We start from the raw sequence: 20,776 nt of genomic DNA, 5'->3' as shown, positions 1-20,776 counted from the left end.
CCGAAGGGAGTACAGATAACACACTGTTCACTGCACCCTTCAAAGTCATTGCCATCACGTCTGTCATGCCGATGACCAAAGACCAGGTGTACCGAACGGAGTTGACTGAGGACAGTCACCTCGCAGTATACACAGTCTCCCACCAGCCTGTCGGTGAGACTGATGAACCTGCCACACCTCTCAAGACCAACCTGACCCACGACACACATACGGAGGAACCGTACCCAGGTTTTGAGTCTCAAGTGCAGCAAATTCTACGAGACGCTGACACGCTCCAGAGCGAGACAGACCGTCAAAGAATCAAACAAGTCCTTTATAAGTTCAAAGAATCCTGTGTCAAAGACTCTTTAGACTGCGGTCTCACCAACCTCCACACGGTGCGCATCCCAACGCACCCTGATGCGCCTTCCACTTTTGTCAAGCAAGACAAGATTCCCATCGCCTCACACGAACCAGTGCAGGAGATCATCGAATCCATGCTTGAAAAAGGTGTCATCCGTCCTTGCAACAGTACCTATTCAAGTCCCCTGTGGCTTGTGCTGAAACCTAGCGGAGCCTGGAGACCCACGATAGACTATGAAATAGACCACCTGAATGAAATAGACTATGTTTTGAACCAACTATCCGCAGCCGGTGCCAAGATCGCCCTCCACAAAGGACAGTGGTGCCGGACCAAGGTCAACTACGTGGGCCTGCTCATCGGATCCCAAGGCATTGAACCTCAGTCAAACCGTATTCATGCTATTCAAAACATCAAGCCCCCTACAAACGTCTCTGAGCTGCGCAGTTTTCTCGGGGTATGCAATTACTTCCGACAGTTCATCGAAAACTACTCAGACATTGGCAGACTTCTAACAGCCCTGCTGAAGAAAGACTGCCCTTTCGTCTGGTCAGACGCTCAAGAATACGCCATGACGGCACTAAAAAGACATTTATGCACAGCTCCATGCCTTGCTTACCCCGATTCACAGAAGGAATTCTACCTGGAAGCCGGGTTTTCCGACCAATGTCTCAGTGCTGGCCTATATCAACGACATGACCAAGACAAAAAGGTGGTCGCATATGCCAGCAAAACGCTTCTCCCACCAGAGTGCAAGTTCTCAGACTGTGAAAAAGCCCTGTTCTGCACGGTGTGGGCCATTCAGCGATTCTCCAACTACATTGGGGCACAGAAAGTTATCATTGAGACTTGTCACCAGCCCGTAATGTTACTCAACAGCCAACGCATCCGAGATGGCGTTGTCACTAATTCACGTATAGCCATGTGGTTAATGGCCCTCCAGGGACGCAATGTTGAGGCACGGTACGCACAGAATCACAAGTCTGCACTGGGCAATGGCCTGGCTGCATGCTCTGATAACTGCTCTGATAACACGCCTGCTGCTGCAGCGGATGCACAAGAACCCCAACAACAACAACTGACCTGTCACAGATACTTTGAACCGAATGCGTGCCAGGGCATGCCCACGGCCTACGTCGATGGGTGCTCCTTGGGCCCCCAGTCATCGCAATATGCAGAGATAGCAGCTATTCTCATAGCCCTACAGATCGCATCAGCCACTGACATCAGAGAACTGCTCATCTGCTCAGACTCTAACTATGCCAGACTCAGTTTCGTGTGCCACCTTCCAAGCTGGAAACAGAATGGTTTCAAGACCGCTAACAACAAGCCAGTCAAACACCAACACCTGTTCCAGGAATGTGACAACATCACAAGAACACATGACCTGACAGTGGACTGGAAGAAGGTAAAAGCACACTCAAAGCTACCAGGTCTCGACAAAGACTTGAATGACCAAACAGACTCCCTCGCCAAGACGGGCGCACTACACGGCGTCATGTGGGTACCCCCAAACCCCACATCCAGCCCCAACGTTGCAGTGCTAACCCGCAGCAAGCGACCGGCACCGGCTACAATGCCCGCCTCGCAGCCGCTATCGCTAACTCCGCAGATTGCCAACAACGACATTGCGGATATGCAAGCCTCTGACACTGCAATAAAGACAAGTCTTGACCACCTCTCTGACCCCTCCTGCCACCCTATCACTGACTCTGAGCTCACTGATGACTCAAGCCTCAGACATCTACATAACTCCCGACACATGTTGCGTATACAGGACAGCCTAAAGACATTCACATGACTTCATGTCCGCAAACGCACACACATAGCGGAGCATCACGTCCACACACACACGCGTTACTTGAACCATGTGGACTAAAAACTGTCTCAATAATGTTCAAATATATATAATTAGTTGATTTAAATTTATTAGATTAACTATTAGAATGTATTAGAATAACTAGGATGTTTACTGTATGTAAATCAAAACCTGTATGCCAGTAACTGTGATAATCTTGTATATCTGTACGCTCAAGTCGCAGAATGAACATTCTTGGTATCTCTGTTAACGCAAAAACCCGACTGTGCCGAATCTTGTCCACAAATTACAACAAGATGCATTATTATAGAAATACCAGGTTTCTAAGAATTAGAGGCTTACAATTTCCACCCTATTGATTAACTAAGAGGAGGGGGGTACAGAAACAATTAAACACTCGCGCCTTCTCTCTCCACGGACATGATTGGATCCTTCCAACTCTCTGGGCTCGGCCACTCCATTTATAAGAACAAGGAGCTTATCATTAACTCCTTGCACTCCGCCACCACACGGAAGACCACCCTGGCCTTCGCCCCCCTGAGAGAAGGATCCCTTTGGCATCCCCAGCCAAGAAAGAGAGACCGGCAAACTTCTGGAGCGACTTTCCTGAACTTCACAGAAATTCTCCCGGACACGCAACTCCTTAGCGAACTGCCACGACGATTCGAACTCAGACACGTACACGAGAGAGCCTAATGCAAGTATTATATTTCACCTTTAAACTGCTTGAAAAAGGTTGTCTTAATTACTCCTGATTCACGAAATCATAAATGTCTGGAAGGCTCTGGTGAAGTGCTTGGAACTGTTTTTCTTTCTCTCTCTCTCTCTCTCTCTCTCTCTCTCCCTCGTGGATTCTCTCTTTCCATCATTCTTTTCCCTTTGATTTTATTCGTTAAGTTTGATTTTTCCTTGTTTGTACCATATCGTTTGTTTTCTCCTACATATATATGTATATTTACCCCCGTGTGATTCGTAGCTTTGTATTCTGTAGTTGTTTTATTAAAACCCAATAATTGCATTAAATTGAATCCGTATTGTTTTGCTCACAAATATCGAAGTCAATGAAACGTAATATTTTAGCTCCCCATTTAAGCTTGATTTTCCTGTATTACTACTTCAGTAGTACAAATTGTACAAACATAAGAGATATTATTTGTCCTGATCAAACAGATCAATGTTTCTTAAGGTTTGTAAGATTGATAATTGATGAAGAAATCAATTTGGATAAAGGTTACTTTTAAATGATTAAAGGTTCCGTTAAACGTTAATTTTTGTCTGTACAACAAGCAAATCATATTCATAGCCTCATGAATATTCATACCATTTGAATTAATTATTCCCAGAAACTTATTGTTGTTACAAAATGGTATCTGTGGGGATTTCCAGTCAGGATTTAGACCGTATCATAGTACTGAGACTGCTCTCATCAGAGTTACAAATGATTTACTCTTATCATCCGATCGTGGCTGCATCTCTCTATTAGTGTTACTCGTTCTTAGCACTGCATTTGATACTATCGACCACAACATTCTTTTGAATAGACTCGAAAAAATGTAGGTATTAGTGGAATTGCTTTGTAATGGTTTAAATCATAGCTTTGTGACCGTTATCAGTTAGTAGCAGTAAATGAAGAGATGTCACACCGATCACAAGTTCAGTATGGAGTACCGCAGGGCTCAGTGCTAGGACCGCTGCTCTTCACCCTGTACATGCTACCACTGGGAGATATCATTAGGAAGCATGGCGTTAGTTTTCATTGTTATGCTGATGATACTCAGCTATATAGTTCTTCACGCCCTGAAGAAACTTACCAATTCACAAGATTAACGGAATGCATAGCTGATATAAAACATTGGATGACCAGTAATTTCCTGCAACTCAATTCAGAAAAAACTGAATTTTTAATTATTGGACAAAAAAGCTCCACAAGTAGTAACCTAGAATACTGTCTAACACTTGATGGCTGCTCTGTCAAGTCCTCGTCGTCAGTGAGGAACCTGGGTGTGCTCTTTGATACCAATCTTTCGTTTGAAAGCCACGTTTCTAGCATCTGTAAAACTGCATTCTACCATCTTAAAAATATATCTAAATTACGGCACATGCTCTCAATGCAAAATGCTGAACAGTTAGTTCATGCGTTCGTGACCTCAAGGTTAGATTATTGTAATGCTCTACTGGGTGGTTGCCCTGTTCGCTTAATAAATAATCTCCAGCTGGTCCAAAACGCAGCAGCTCGAATTCTTACTAGAGCCAGGAAGTATGACCATATTAGCCCAGTTCTGTCAACACTGCACTGGCTGCCTATTAAACATTGCATACATTTTAAAATCTTTCTTATTACTTACAAAGCACTAAATGGTTTAGCTCCCCAATACTTGAGCGAGCTCTTAACATATTATACTCCATCACGTCTACTGCGGTCTCAAAATTCTGGCCAGTTGATAATACCGAGAATATCCAAATCAACTGCAGGCTGTTACAAGCACGCCAGGCTCCACCCCCTCACTACCACAACGATCCCAATCACCAGAGTACTGAGCACACACACCTGCACGTCATCACCACAGTAATCACCATCTGCACTTAAGCTCCACGCTCACACTCAGTCACTGTCCGGTATCGTTTGCACATGACCCTACATGCTTGCTTCCTCGGACTCACCTGATACCTTACCTGATCTCCAACGAATCCTGAGTGTCTCCTCGTCTCGTCCTGTCTCCTGGTCTCGTCCTGTCTCCTGGTCCTCGTCTCCTTCGATCCATTGTTCCTGTGTTCAAGATTCCAAGACGTATCGTATTACCAACATATCCAGCACTTCCAGATACTCTCACTCTGACTCTCACCGCACCTGCTCACTTCCTGGTTCCGAAATAAACTCTGCTTTCACCTGCCTTTGTTCTCCGTGTCACCTCTGTTTGTAACTCAGGCAGTCGATCCTTTTCCTATTTAGCACCTAAACTCTGGAATAGTCTTCCTTACATTGTACGGGAAGCAGACACACTCTGTCAGTTTAAATCTAGAGTAAAAACACATCTCTTTACTATGACATACACATAAAACACTTTTTCAATTAAATGATTGTTAGGCTGCATTAACTAGGTCAGCCGGAACCGGGAACGCTTCCCAAAACACCTGATGTACTCGTTACATCATCAGAAGAATGGCATCTACGCTAATGATAGTCTCTCTGTTTTATCCCGAGGTTTACTGCAGTCAGCCAGATCCGGGCCGTAACCAGATCAGATGGTGGACCTGCTCCCAGACATGACCAACACAGGACCCTGAAGTGTCTGCAGAGACTGTGTCAATTAGACTCCCCTGAAATTGCATCTTCGACACGGCATCCTCAATAAACCCGTTTCCGGCATGATGACTCCGATTGTTCGAATATTACAATTTAATAATACTTAAATCGATATGTCATCCTCAATAAACCCGTCTCCGTCGTGTTGCCTCCGATCCTTTGAATATTCCGATCTATTATGACCTCTGACCTGTAAAGTTTCCAGAATAATAATCATACGCTGTTTGTTAATTGGCCAGAGGAGAACTGGCACCCCGACTGAGTCTGGTTTCTCCCAAGGTTTATTTTTCTCCATTAGGTCACCTGATGGGGTTTTGGTTTCCTTGCCGCTGTTGCCTCTGGCTTGGCGTGCTCAGTTGGGGACACTCAATTTTTCTACATTTTTCAACTAAATATCGAAATAAATCTAATTAATAAATTAAATTAACCATATAAACTAAATTACTGATCTAATTACTGATGTAAAGCCAAAACTTTCACTGTATGATAATTGAAATTAACTGATGAAATCACTGTTTTCTCCAGAATGGCTAGACGGCTGAATAAAATTATGCTGCATTATTTTCCTGTTTAACACTGTAAAGCTGCTTTGAAACAATCTGCATTGTTAAAAGCGCTATATAAATAAAGTTGACACGAAAGTTGTGTATTCTGTTGTTGTAAGGCAAAATTGCAAATCTTTGAAGTAGTTTCTGACCAGGTGAGTATTGGTTGTTGGCACATGGAATAACTCAAAGGCTGTCCAGAGGAGAGAATGGGCAACAGATCCAAAAGCATTCCTTCCCTTTTTGCTGCCTGGTTTTAATGCCATATCATGCTTGTGTGTTCTAAGCATCCAGAGAAGCCTGGTATACCAGCTTTCTGTATTGACATATCAATCATGTTGTTCTGTTTCAGGTATGTTGAAAACCTTTGAGCAACAATGCTAAAGAAGATCTTACCTTCAACATTCAAAAGATTGATTTGCCGGAATTGGTTGATGTTTGAGGCTTCCTTTTCCTTTGGGATTAGCACCCCCCGCCATGCTACCATCCCCCCCCCCAACCCCCCCCCCACCCCCGCTCTTCGCCATGTTTTTGGGATGGTTTGCTTTTTCCAAACTACTTTCATTTGTCTCCAATGGAACCGTAAGACATCGGGAGCGTTCTTGTACAGCCGGTATGGAACTCCGTTTGGTCCGGGAGCTGAAGCTGCCCTTGCCTTTCTCACAGTTTTCTCGATCTCACTCCACCTTGGAGGGTTGTCATCCAATTGATGTTTTGGCTGAGGAATCGGTGGCATGTCTGGTGGTATCACCCTCCGCTCATGTCTCTGGTTGTCTGTGTGTTGCTTTCAGGTGGTCCTCCATCTCCTTCTTTGACAATTTAAGTGACCCGCTCTTTTCCTTTGTAAAGAGAGCTCTCATAAATCCGAAAGGATCTTTATAGAAGGATGCTCTTGCCCTCTCCTTCTTCTTGCGTCTAGTTCTGATGTTTTCTGCTCTCCGCAGTCTTCCCAGGCATTCTTTTAGGTCTGCTTGCAAAAGGTTTATGCCAACTCTCTCCTCTAGTGATGATTTCTTCCACTGTTTCCTCAAATCCCTTCTCTGTTTGACAAGGCACACAATTTCTTGCAGCTTTCTGGATTTGGGTGGGATTGTTGGTTCCTTCTTTCGTCTCTCTTTTGTTCCAAACCTTTCCACTCCGTATGAATAGATCAGATCACTAATTTTCTCCAACTTCTTCTCTGCTGTTCCTCTGAGTTCGTCCAGGACCTGACTCAGGTCTGCATTGACTGTTGTCCACTCATTCTTGCTGCCGGACTTTGGCCACTTCACTTGAGGTCTGTAGCCTTGAATGTTCTTCTCCGTAACAGACTGCCTCTGGCTGGGTTCCAGGTTCTCAGATGTTGTGCTCAAATTACCCTCCTCGGACATTGGGGTATTGATGCTCCGTGTACTGTGGGTTATGTCCTGCCACTGAGCTTCACTTGACTGACTTGATCTTTTCCTCAAGAGATAAGTATCAATGCGAGGTCCCGATCTCACCTCCTTCAAGCAATTAATCCGTCCTTGATGTATTTTTAGGCCTCTGATGGATGTTACCTTGGACCAGCCACAGCTGCATGTTCTGAGCTCTTGTCTCACAGCTGATGTTGCAGGTGCCATGCCGATTATCTGATTCATCGTCATATTCATGCCAGGGTCGATTACCAGGTTGTCAATCGATGAGTCATCTTCTGCCCCCACTCTCGCAGACTCAAGGGGTGTTTTCCTTATTGAATTTTCCGTAGCCATATAGGGTGACTCCTATTCACTAAACAAAGCCTGCCTTCATGGATAGCTAGTCCATGACAGCCCCGTTGGGGTCTTTTCCTCCTGTCAGCTGTCTTTCCACGCAGTCACATGGTCTTTCTCTATTTGTCAGCTGCACTTTCACAGCAGTCATTGGATTTCTCCAACTTATCAGTTGAGCATTTGGACTTGATAGTACAATCCCTTTGAATAATCGGCACTTTCTTAATATCTTGAGTGGGTAGGGGTAATCACATCATGGGGGTCATCAGGTGGGCACCCTCTTTCCTTTGCGTTTCATTGATAGGCCCACAACACCTCCAGAGGGCTCAACAGCAACACCTGGCGTCCCGGGTATGCTCCCCTCTGCTTTTACCCCTCTTGGTCATTTTGCAGTCCATTTGGGGTCCTTCCTTTTTAGTCACAGCCAGTTGCTGCTTTGCTCAGCAACATCTGACAGCAACCTAACAGAACCTATTAACAAAAGTTAATACACTCTCTACAATGTATTTGTACACCAGTTCTAAAATATGCTGACTAACCCCAAGGCCACTGAGTTTTGTAAGAAGAAATAGTCGTTGCGAGCATCTTTTAAAAATGTACTCTGAATTTTCATCAAAGCTCACATGTGAGTCCAGAATTTAACCACGGTATTTAAAATTCTGCACAATTTCAACTTGTTGACCCTCAAGTGAAATTGGCTGGATTATCATGTCTCATTTTGTGCACATAATTAATTATTTTGTTTTAGCAACATTAATTTCTAATTGGCTAGAATGACACACTGGTATCCACACTGGTTGTTTATTGAGAAATAATTTAAGATATGTGTTTTCTGTAATTAAGCAGAGATTATCGCATCCGTTTCGAGGAAAATATGTAACCACATATTTCTTCTACACTCAAAAAAAATAATTCATTGGACAAACTCCATTTAATTGAGGGCAGGTTTTCCATCCAATAAATGTGTAGCCCCAACTCATAAAAAACGAATTAATGCAATGAAATGTAATTGAGTTGGTCCAACTCAATTTTATCAAATACAGTTTAAATGCTATTTATATACTTATAACATGACTTTGTTATACTTGTTAAACTTAAATTAAAACATTTAATTGGAAATCAATTATAAGCAGTTTCATTCATCATCATACAAAATGTATATAATGCAAATATAAGACAAGAGGTGTCACTCCTGACATTATATCACTGAGCCTAAGCAGATGCCTCTCTTCAGCATAACGGTAACCACAAAATTAAAAAACATTACAGAAACCTCTCTAAATGTCCAACATAACTGAACATTAAACACTAACATTAACTAACAACATCATTCCCTTTACAGAAAAACAAATAAAATAACACTTTAATCCTTAAATTTACTCTCCTAATCCTAATCCTACTCTCCTTGCCAAGCATGCTGGGAACTGCCCAGTTAGTTGTGTCAACACAAATATTTAATGTAGTTTTAACACAACTGAATTAAGTAAACTTCAGTTTTAAAAATATTAGGTTGATTGAACACAATTAAATTAAGTTGTGACAAAATTAGATATGTTTAAGTAAAGTGAACAGAATTCAAATGTGTCACATCTATGAAGGACCTGAATCATTTTTTAAGTGTCAATGTTTAAATGCAAATATGTAGATTGACAGTTTCTTTGCTCAGCAGAAGGTGCAGTACACCACTGTTACAGCATCTTTTTTTGATAAATTTTGATTTCTCTAGAAAAGTTATATTGTATAATTTGATTCTTCATGTCATTCATTTAACTGAACTTTCATCCACCTCAGCTAAAATATACTTGAAGTAATATTTAATATATGTTGTATTGTAGCCCCTTCAGCAACTCTAGAGCCAAACACAAATTCTCGCACTACAAAACAAAGTCACAAAAGCAATTTTACCAACCATCCTGCTTCACCGACCACCCCTGCAACATCAGCAAAACCATCTTTTGGTGAGCATTCTTTTCACAATTTGCACATTTTTAAGGACAACATTTTCAAGGTTTTGCAATCATGACTTTCGTAAAGGGAATATTCCTGAATTAAATTTACTAAACACACATTCTGCTTATAATACAACTTTCAACTATATTTACCCCAAAAAAGATTTGGATACTTAATCCACTCTTTGAAAGGGTTGAATAGTTTGATATTTTGGTATCTAATGCAATGACATTAATTTATCTTTACAAATGTTTGGGTAATTTATGCATTTTCCACAGTGAATTACATTGAATTGCAGGTATACTTTATAAGTCTTGCATTCTCTGGGCACTGGAGCCATGATCGTGGCATTGCTAGCACAATGATCTACTTTGTGTTTCATGTACTATATTTACTGCTTATAGCTCTGGTCTTCAAAGCATGGCTTTCTTTCTTATCCAACATACAATAAATAAAATGACAGCAGTAATTAAAGCTCAACAATTTAAATTATTTGTGTGTATGTGACTGCTTTAATGCTTTGGACAATAGATCTGTGTAAAAATGTGTACCGCTGTGTAAAGAATACTGCTGCACTTGTGGAGTACATTATTCAGTGAATATAGGCCTAGTCATGATCATCTTTCTCTTCACAGAAAAAAGATATCTGTGGATTCTGCTGCCTGTTCTGTGTATAGTAGTGGCATCATTGATATACTCAAAATTCAAGTGTAAAAAAGTCCAGCATCGGCCAGGTGACTGAATCATATATTTAATATTTCCTTTACTTCTGTCAGTAACTCTATTAATGATAATCAGATATTTTCCCTCTTTTCAGAAATGGCTGACAATGGAACAGAAAAGTGAGTGTATCTGTTTTATGTCTTTGTTTATAGAATTTCAGTCTTAAAGGTCCCATGGCATGAAAATTTCATTCTATGAGGGGTTTTTTACATTAATATGAGTTCCCCTAGCCTGTATATGGTCCCCAAGTGGCTAGAAATTTTGATGGGTGTAAACCGAGTTCTGGCTGTCTTTCTCTGCCTTTGAGAAAATGAGAGCTCAGACGAGCTGATCTGGAATTTTCTTGTTATGACGTCATGCCAGGAAAGGTTACCTCCCCTTCCTCTGCTTTGCCCGCCCAGAGCATTCGGAGAAAATGGATTCAGTTTATGTCAGCACAGGCTTTACAAACAGACTTTTCAATATGGATTCGACAGCACCGCCACAAGCAGTGAGTAACAGTGTTTATTAAAGGGATAGTTCACCCAAAAATGAAAATTAGCCCATAATTTACTCCCCCTCAAGTCATCCTAGGTGTATATGACATTCTTCTTTCAGACGAATAAAATCTGAGTTATATTACAAAAGTCCAGGCTAATCCAAGCATTAGAATTGGATTCATAGTTGCTCTGTTTTTGAAGTCCATAAAAAGTGCATCTGCCCATCAAAAAACATGCTCCACGTGGCTCTGAGGTGTTAATAAAAACCTTCTGAAGCGAATCGATGCGTTTGTGTAAGAAAAATATCCATATTTAAAACTTTATCAAGTAAACTTTCGACCAACCGCCTTCCCTGTTCAATTTATGGAAAAATTGTTGAAAGTTCCCCTGCCGATCGAAAGACTAACGCGACCAGGTACGCAAGTCATGACATCACGTACGCATCTTGAGTTTCACTTTCAACATTCAACACTTTTCCATTGAATGTTTTTGTAGCTTGTTTTATGTTCAAAGTTGATCTGTTTATCTGAATATATTTTTTGATTGTCACCATTGTTGAGATTCATATGCTGATTCTTGATGTCTGTGTGTGTCCAACAGGCCCGGCCCTGACCAATTTGCTGCCCTAGGCAAGATTTTACTTGGTGCCCCTTGTATCAAGGTTTAGCACTACACGTTATCAGTCTAAGTTGTGGAAAAACTCGTACTAGTAGTGGGAAGTTTGGATCATTTTACTGACTCGGATCTTTGAGTCTCGTTCAGCAAAATGAACTAATCTTTTTTCGAGTCATTTCGAGTCATTTCGTTCATTTCAGAAAAATATAATTAAAATGACATGTTAAATAGCCCAACCCATCTAGTACTTATGGAAATGTTGATTACATTTGTAAAACTAAATAAAAATAAACTATAGGGTACTGCAACCAAAGCCAAATGATAAGAAACTGAAACGTTTAATTAATTGATTAGTGTTGGGTCAAGCTATTGCAGTCTTACTCTGTTAGTTCACCTCACCTCCTGATCCAAGACATTCTTTCTTTTGCAACTTCATATTTATCACGTTTGTTCTCCGCCTCTCGTGTCTGTGTCTGACTCTGATCTGGGGCCGGGCCATGTGACACAGGTCCGGGAACAGAATGATTAGTTAATCTTTCGAGTCTCGAGTCTCGAGTTCGGGTTTGAGTCTTTCGTTCTTCCTGTCAGTCCCATAGAGTCTATGCTGTCAGTAGCGGAAACAGAAAAGATTAGGTTTGACGTTTGAGTCATTCGTTCTTTTGCCACGTGACTTGACTAGTATTGAACACTAGTTCACAACCTTTTTACTAACAAGCATGTAGTTATTTTTTATTTTATTTATTTTTTTAATTTATATATAATTCTCAGTTAATATCAGACATAAACAAATATGGGAAATATATTGACTATTCAAGTCTAACATCACAAATTCAAGTCAATTAGACTATTACTTATTTTGAATAATATAGCACAAACACACACACACACACACACACACACACATACACATATACATATATATATATATATATAGATATATATGTGTGTGTGTAATATGTTTTTGTATAGGTGCTATAGGCCTATAAGCTATGTTACAAAGGTTTAGGTAACATTTTTAAACTGATTTTTATTCATTAATAACACAAGGACAAAAAATATATATATATAACTCAATAGAGAAAAATAAAATACAGTTGATTCAAAACGAGTAATAGTCTAATTGACTTGAATTTGTGATGTTGGACTTGAATAGTCAATATATTTCCCATATTTGTATATGTCTGATATTAACTGAGAATTATAAAAAAAAAATAAAAAAAAAATAAAAAAATAACTACGCGCTTGTTAGTAAAAAGGATGTGAACTAGTGTTCAATACTAGTCAAGTCACGTGGCAAAAGAACGAATGACTCAAACGTCAAACCCGAAAGACTCGTAAGAACGAATCTTTTCTGTTTCAGTTACTGACAGCACAGACTCTATGGGACTGACAGGAAGAACAAAAGACTCAAACCCGAACTCGAGACTGGAGACTCGAAAGATGAACTAATCATTTTTGTTCTTTCCAGTACAGATTCAGTGTAATGCGCATGCGCGGTCAACACAAAATGAACGAATCACTCTCTGAGACAACTCGGTAGTCCCGAGTCATATTAAAGATTCGTTCAAAATGAACGAATCGTTCATGAACGACACATCACTAACTCGTACTGTTTTATTTTTGTAATGCATTGATGTTTTATTTTTATTGTTGTTGTTGTTTTATATGATGTCCAGTTCATTCTACCCCGTCATTATGTTCATGATATTATTATTATTTTTTTATTTTTTAAAGGCTGATGATAGTAAAACTGTACAAAAATTGCACCTATGTCACATTACAGCCTAAACACAAAGAGCAAGAGTGCATCTAACATTCATTGCCAAACTATTCATTGAGAACTAGCAAAAGTGTTTGTTTTCCAGTAGATGGCAGCAATCTTCCACTAAACTATGAGCATTTTCATGTTTTCACCAGGAATTCAACTGAGAAATTTTGATATTTAATGTGAATTTTACATAAAATGTTGCTATTTTAAATAAACCTGTATATAAATATCATTACTAATTTCGGCAAATACATTTTAAAATTGCTATACACCCCCTTAAAACTGCACAACTGCAGAGTAAAAACATTAGGCTATTAAAAAAGTGATATTTCATGCGTTTAATATTTTTATATTATTTATTTTGTGCAAAATCACACTGGCTGTGGCCTCTGGAGAACCCGGAACAGCTGCTTGCAAAAAGTTTAAGGTAAAAATAACTGGAATTAATTAGCAAACATTAGTATTTTACTACTATGCAAATAAATAAACTGTTCATTTATTTGCCTACATCACTTTACTTCTGTCTTTACACTACAAAAAATGCTCTTCTTATTTAGAATCTTTTTCTTGTTTCCAGTCCAAATATCTAAAAATTCTTAAATCAAGGTGCATTTACTAGATAGGTAAAATGACATAAGACATTTTTCTTGTTTACTTGAATATACAATCAAAAGGAAGTGAGTTTTTGCTTAAAACAAGCAAAATTATCTGCCAATGGGGTGAGAAAAATAATCTAATTTATGTTTGGGACAGAAGCAAGATTTCATTCCACTCCATTGGCAGATAATTTTGCTTGTTTTAAGCAAAAACTCACATCATTTTGATTTTATTTTCAAGAAAACAAGAAAATTATCTAATTTACTTATCTAGTAAATGCACCTTGATTTAAGAATTTTTAGATATTTAGACTAGAAACAAGACACAAATACTATGTAAGAAGAGCAGTGTATCCCTTATCTTCCCTGCATCAGAGGGCTTCTTTCTTTTTTGACACTTCAATTCGGCCATCCGTCATAAATAATCAGGCAACTTACACCGTGTCAACACCTGGTGCGAACGGCCAAGCACCCTAAAAAATGAAAGCAATCCTGTCTGCGTTGGATGCGGCGAGAGGCGACGCAACACAACACAACAAATTCCCCTAACGATAAACTGATCTCGCGTTGTATTTCCGACGCACTTCAAGTAGATCGGCGGGGGGAGATTGATGAGGCGGACCGGGAAGATGCGGGGGACTTAGTTACGTTTTTTTATGCTTTATTTGGTAATATTTCAAATTAATATTAATAAAATAGTATCATTAATACATTTTGGTGCCCCTATGGATGAGTGGCGCCCCTAGCATTTGCCTATTCCGCCTATGCCACGGGCCGGCACTGGTGTCCAAGTACTGTTGTAGATTAAAACCTTCTGTGCAATAATTTTATTAATTTATATCCTGCATATTGTTCGATTTCCACAACCATCCTGGATCTTGTGCTGTAGAATCACATAAGTTCTTTTATGAATAATACAAAAAAAAAAAACACACACATAAAACCTCTATAACCAGAGCATTAGACTCTGAATGAGATAAGTGATTTAGTCATTACATTACGATAATATCATAGGCAAAAAACAACCAACACCAGCTAATCACATTTCCTCTTGGCTTTTCTTATTATAACAAATGTGCTTCGTTAAAGCAGCCAGAGCAAGACATGTTTTGTCAAGGGTCAAGATCCCAACAAACGCAAACACTGAACACCATCATGGTGAATTCAAACAAAACTATTATTTTCAATATATCAGAAATGACAGAAATAAAGTTAGTTTGGTTAGTAATGTGTGAAGCTGGTAATGCTGTTTGTGGAGTTGTTTAATCCTCCTCTGCTGAGATCTTCAGAGATTTAATGTCTTCTTTTATCCTTCAGTTGATTTCATCTAAAGCTGTGGCTGAAGTCAGTTGTAGTTCTTGTGTTTCTATTTCCTTCAGTGATTCTGCTCATTACCATCATCAGGTGTCACCACCAATTTGCAATTAACACTTATTTAATCAATTAAGAATACAATTATTATCCAATTATCATGCTGGGAACTAGAAATGTTCTATAACTCATTCATTTTGAGTTCTGTTTCAGTCATTGTGTCCACACAACATTCGGTAATGTTTGAGTGCAGTGAACTCATTTTTATTTAGTACATACAACTGTTAGGTTTTACAGTGTGGAACTGTTTATTCAGAACTCTCAGCTACAAATAAGCTCGCACTAACAGCACAGCGCTCTCAACAACTCAGTACAATAAAACTTCCTCCATCTCTCCGTGGTTCATGAGTGCCCTGTCAGTCTGGGTCTGGACATTCAGCCAGAGGGGTAATAACAGTCAGTGATGGGAATAACGGCGTTACAGATAAACGGCGTTACTAACGGAATTATTTTTTTCAGTAACGAGTAATCAAACGAATTACTGTTTCTCCCGTTACAATGCCGTTAGCGTTACTGAGGGAAAAAAATGCGGCGTTAGTCGCGTTACTATAATTGAGTTCACTGAAGCGGTTTTCATCCGAACAGGCTCTCTGTCAGTCGGACCTGTAACGTGTGTGTGTGTGTGTGTGTGTGTGTGTGTGTGTGTGTGTGTGTGTGTGTGTGTGTGTGTGTGTGTGTGTGTGTGTGTGTGTGTGTGTGTGTGTGTGTGTGTGTGTGTGTGTGTGTGTGTGTGTGTGTGTGTGTGTGTGTGTGTGCGCACCAGCCATGCGTGTTGGGGGTGGGTGCGGTGGTACATATAACTGATGATGATTGGTGGGTGGGAGACAAGGTTGAAGTTGATAGGTTGAGTTTACACCTATTTTTTTCACGGTCTATGGTTCACACACACACCTATGACGCACACGCATATGCACATTCAGCGATGGTCCAACGACTTCAAAGGTAGCTTTCGCAAACTGGAAGTAGCCTATAAGCGCTACTTTCCCCTCATTGAGGTGAAAGGTCAGAATATTTATGTAACGTGCAACTTATGCCCAGGAAGAAAGAGTCTCTCCACGCCGGTGGCAAGTGATTCTGAAGCGCCTCACATCATCATATGCCAGAAAATTAGTGGCTAAAAACCGAGGTGATAACGTGAGCTAGTTATTTGACATATTTGAACATTTGGGGGAAAAAAAAAAGTAACGCAGTAATTACTTTCCCTGGTAATTAGTTACTTTTATAATGATGTAACTCAGTTACTAACTCAGTTACTATTTGTAAGAAGTAACTAGTAACTATAACTAATTACTTTTTTAAAGTAACGTGCCCAACACTGATAACAGTAAAGAAAAAATGCCTTTTATTTCTAAATTATGAAAAAAAAATTTATGTAAAAATCATACTAACAATATAAGTACACCTCAGGAAACATTATAAAATAATAGAAAAATGCCTTGCCATGGGACCTTTAAGATTGTAAAGTTTAGTTATCATATAAAGATAGTGTGCCAGTTAATTGTTATCTTAAAATATTGCACAAACAAGTGCTGCTGTTCTGAATATAGCACGGCTGAGTGCGATGAATGAACTGGTATTCCTTTTTTTCGCGTATTATTTAATCAGAATTACTTTTTTTTACACAAACCTGGATTAAAAATAGAAAATGCCACACCCTGTATTAAACATTAACTGTAAATGAGGTCATGTGACACCAATGCAGTTATACCATTGTTAACTAATGTCACACATTTTTGGTGGGTCATATACAGTGTACCCACTTTGGTGTATATGCTAGTATTCAATTCTATACATTACCCTTGTCTAAAATATAAATTTTATTGAATTGCTGATAAAATATTAAAATTCTTAACAGTAAGACAATGTATTGTTATGTTTTGATGGCTCATGTGAGGTTATCGTTTTTAATGTGGTTTCTCTCTTTCATGTTGCTGCGGGGCACTCAGTGCTTCTTTCCAGAGGACAGACAGTAACAAAGATGGGGTTATGCTGTTAGGAGTCAGTAAGACATCAGTTGGAGAGGACAATGGTATGTCACTTAATTCTGTCTGTGATAATCACTGCATAAATGTTTGAGAACACAGGAATACGACTTTGGATAGTCTTGTTTATAATGGGCATGTATTTTTTACTAACAAATTCATAATACCAAGTAAATAAAATAAAACATTACACAAAGAATCAGATCTTAGATAAAACACAACAGCTATCTTTCTTAAAAATATTGCAAAGTGGTCTTTTTTCTGTCATTTTTAAAACTCAAATTTGTGTTGTTCCAAACCATGCACATATTTATCTTCTGTGAAACACATTATTCATATTATGTGTTTTTTTGACAATATCTGATGGAAATAGTCTTCAGAATATCCACTTTTGTGTTCTACAGAAGAAAGACAGACATACAGGTTTGGAACAACATGATCTTGAAAAAATGATAACAGAATTTAAATTTTGCATGAACTGTCCCTTTAAGACATAAAACCATCTGTATTAAAAGCCTGAATATTTATTAGCTATTAGACTTCGCTCATGTGTTTGGCATGTTTGCTACTTGTTTTCATTGCTAGTGCGTAGTGCAAACATTCCCTGCTATGATTAGATGCAGTGAGATTCAGTTGTTTGGTTCAAAAGCCTCTCCCAGGCAATAAGACACAGATCCAATCCTATTTTTCATACCCAAATTGTTCCCTTCTCCCTCTCATCTGTCCACACCCTTCCCTTCTTGGAATTCCATCGCATTTCTCATCTCCAAACACTCAGAGGAAGCCGAGGGCTTTCTCATTGTGGATGACTGGGAAAGCTAGATCTGAAGCACTGCAGTGCAATGGAAGGTGCTTCCACCCATTCATCGCTCCTCCACAATGCCAGCATTCCCCTGCCTCTAACCCCTTTTCCCTAACCACCACCCAGTAAAATATAATAGGGAGATCAAAGGCACTTCCACTGCAAAACACTATCACTAACACTGTGTAACCCTAGAGACCTGCAATGCCGTTGTGTATAACACACAGCTTTTGCTCTGCAAGCTCATGCCCAGTACAGTGTGCGAAGTAAATTTAATTTGACATGCAGACTGCATACTTTAGACCATGAATGAAGGAAATGCTTTTGATTGTTTTGTTGAATAGAAAGCAGAATGAGTGCTGTGACTTTGGACAACTATTGTGTCCAGCATGTCAATGCGACAATGTGGTTTGTTCCTGTTTACCTAAGGAACATGTTAATGTTTGGCATAATAGTTTTATATAAGTACCCTATAAATGTGATAAAAATTTATCATTATGTAGTGCAATTTACAGCTGTTTACCTCATGAAAATTTTAGATAGAGATTTTGTACATAATAGACAAATATAGAATATATGATAGACAAAAAAAACAAAAAACAATGCATAGTGAGCACCTCAAACCTAAAAAAAAAAAACATTTATTTTGGGATTTTAAATTTCTGTTTAACAAAAGAATGGCCTAATTGTCATTAAATTTGACAATAGTCCGATTTTTTTTTCTCATAAACCACAAAAGAAAGGCTCTTCTGCAATGAGCTAATAAATATTTGTGTATAGCTTGATGGGTTTTTTTTGTTGTTGTTTATTAAAGCAATTCCTCCCTCTATTTAACCAATAGAGGGAGGAATTGCGCCTTTAAGTTGACAAATTTTGTCAACTTAAAGGCGCAATTCCTCCCTCTATTGGTTAAATTATTTATTACAACTATTCTGAGAAGTCTTGTTATCAGAATGTACACTTATAACTGTTCCTTTAATTCAGTGATTTGGGCAATTTGGGTTTTTGCTTCTATATTTGTATTGTCTCTATCACCATTTAATTCAGCTGCAGCGAGATAAGTGGAATCCTGCAGAAGAAGAGGCTTGCCATTAGCCATGAATCCACACGCACTTCTGAATAATAAATAACGACAGAGCAACTGAAGAGGAAAGGAGTGATGAAAGCTTGCAGCAAACACCAAAGATTTCTTTCTTTAAGATTAGTGTTTGTGTTTCAGGACAGCAAACAGAAAATATACTGTGTTAGAACATACTCCATTATTTGAATAGGATTGTAACCTCTAATTCTCCACAGCTTTGCAACTTTGCTGTAGTGTAAAGAAAACCTGGTCACCAAGTGTGTTGTTGTGTTTTTTTACACATCAGTTTCCTAATTTGTAATTTTAACATTATGATATAATAAACAAAATGCCTGTTTTAGCATTCATATCTTGAACTAAATGAATGTTCGTTATTATAATTTTTATTTTTAATTAATATTATTATTTTTAGCAAGTTAATGAAGTATCATATATTTTTGGTAAAATTGTGCATTACATTTTTTTTGTCTGTATAATTGGTTAATTGACTACTGTTGGGCCTTTAGTATATGTATATGACTGTTCTGTGTGTGATGCTGTTCAATACATGCTGTATCAACAATAACAAAAAAAATAGTTTGTTGGTTTTTTTAAGAATTTGATAGGCTGCATTTTTAAGTGAATAATACTGTTTTTGTACCTTTTGTATGCAATGCTAAGATTTTGAAAGAATCTCAAATGACAAACTGCCACACTCTTAATACACTGTGACTGCACTTATTATTTAGAAGTCATTAAAATAATTAAGAGAAAATGATAATGGGGTCATTATTCTTTTATTTTACAGTTAAAGACACATTAGTTTCTTTGGTTTCTAAAATTGTCTGTCTGGATTGTTTTAGCAGATATTTGTCAAGTGTTAGTGACAAACATATTGAGGGCCAATATAACTTGTTAATATAACATGCTTTAGATTATAATGGGTTTTATCAACATTTAATTATAAACCAAGGATTCAATCACTAAATGATAAGGGTTTATTTATATTTATATTTATTGAATTATAAAGGATAATTTTAATTAGCTTAATTTTATCACATATACCTACATGTTAATGTATGGTAGGATGGGGGAAGATGCCCCCCTTGAGAACAATGTGGATTTACTTTTAAATTGTAACATATTTAGATAACTTTAGCATGTGTAGGACGATGATGCATCAGCCAATGTGTTATTATACGACATAAATAGAAACATATGCTAATTTAGTTGTTGTAGCACAAAATATTAAATATTAAGATTTATTAAAATTAATTATAAGATTACCCTTTGCTGGGGTAAATTGGCCCCCTACCTGGGGTAAGAAACTAGCAACAACATGCCACTTGGGGCCTTCTGTGCCAATTCTAGGGGGCTTCATCTTACCCCATGGGTCTAATTTTATATTTTTACTTTGAAATAAAAAGTTTAACTCCACCAAACCAGAAATATAGGTTTGTCCACAAATCCATCATTAACAAATAGACAAAAAACTTTGATATTCAACATAATACAACGTTATAGATCACTATTTTCGGGAGACACAAAATTAGATAAATTAACCTCAAAACTGAAAAAGAAATGCAAACATACAGTTGTTCCAAAGTAGTGGCTGTAAATTTTGTAAGCTGGCCAATATCATTCATGAAGTAGTTCATAACCTGCTATTATGCTTCAAAAATTACATTAAAA

The 20,776-nt window shown here is 38.5% G+C and overlaps 1 protein-coding gene across 1 annotated transcript in view; it reads left to right on the top strand.

The window, feature by feature from the left end:
- The window catches only part of LOC307142010 (uncharacterized protein), a 102,012-nt gene extending 82,157 nt beyond the window's left edge, over positions 1 to 19,855 (top strand). The window contains exons 8-12 of the mRNA XM_079842528.1: positions 9,574 to 9,696; positions 10,324 to 10,422; positions 10,506 to 10,530; positions 17,187 to 17,269; positions 19,072 to 19,855. Of these exons, the coding sequence (XP_079698654.1) occupies positions 9,574 to 9,696; positions 10,324 to 10,422; positions 10,506 to 10,530; positions 17,187 to 17,269; positions 19,072 to 19,085 (344 nt within the window). The 3' untranslated portion in view covers positions 19,086 to 19,855. The remainder of the gene's footprint in view (positions 1 to 9,573; positions 9,697 to 10,323; positions 10,423 to 10,505; positions 10,531 to 17,186; positions 17,270 to 19,071) is intronic.
- Positions 19,856 to 20,776: the final 921 nt, after the last annotated feature.

This window comes from Gobio gobio, assembly GCF_949357685.1.
Source record: "Gobio gobio genome assembly, chromosome: 2".
Classification (NCBI taxonomy): Eukaryota; Metazoa; Chordata; class Actinopteri; order Cypriniformes; family Gobionidae; genus Gobio; species Gobio gobio.
This window is presented reverse-complemented; position numbering and strand designations above follow the sequence as displayed.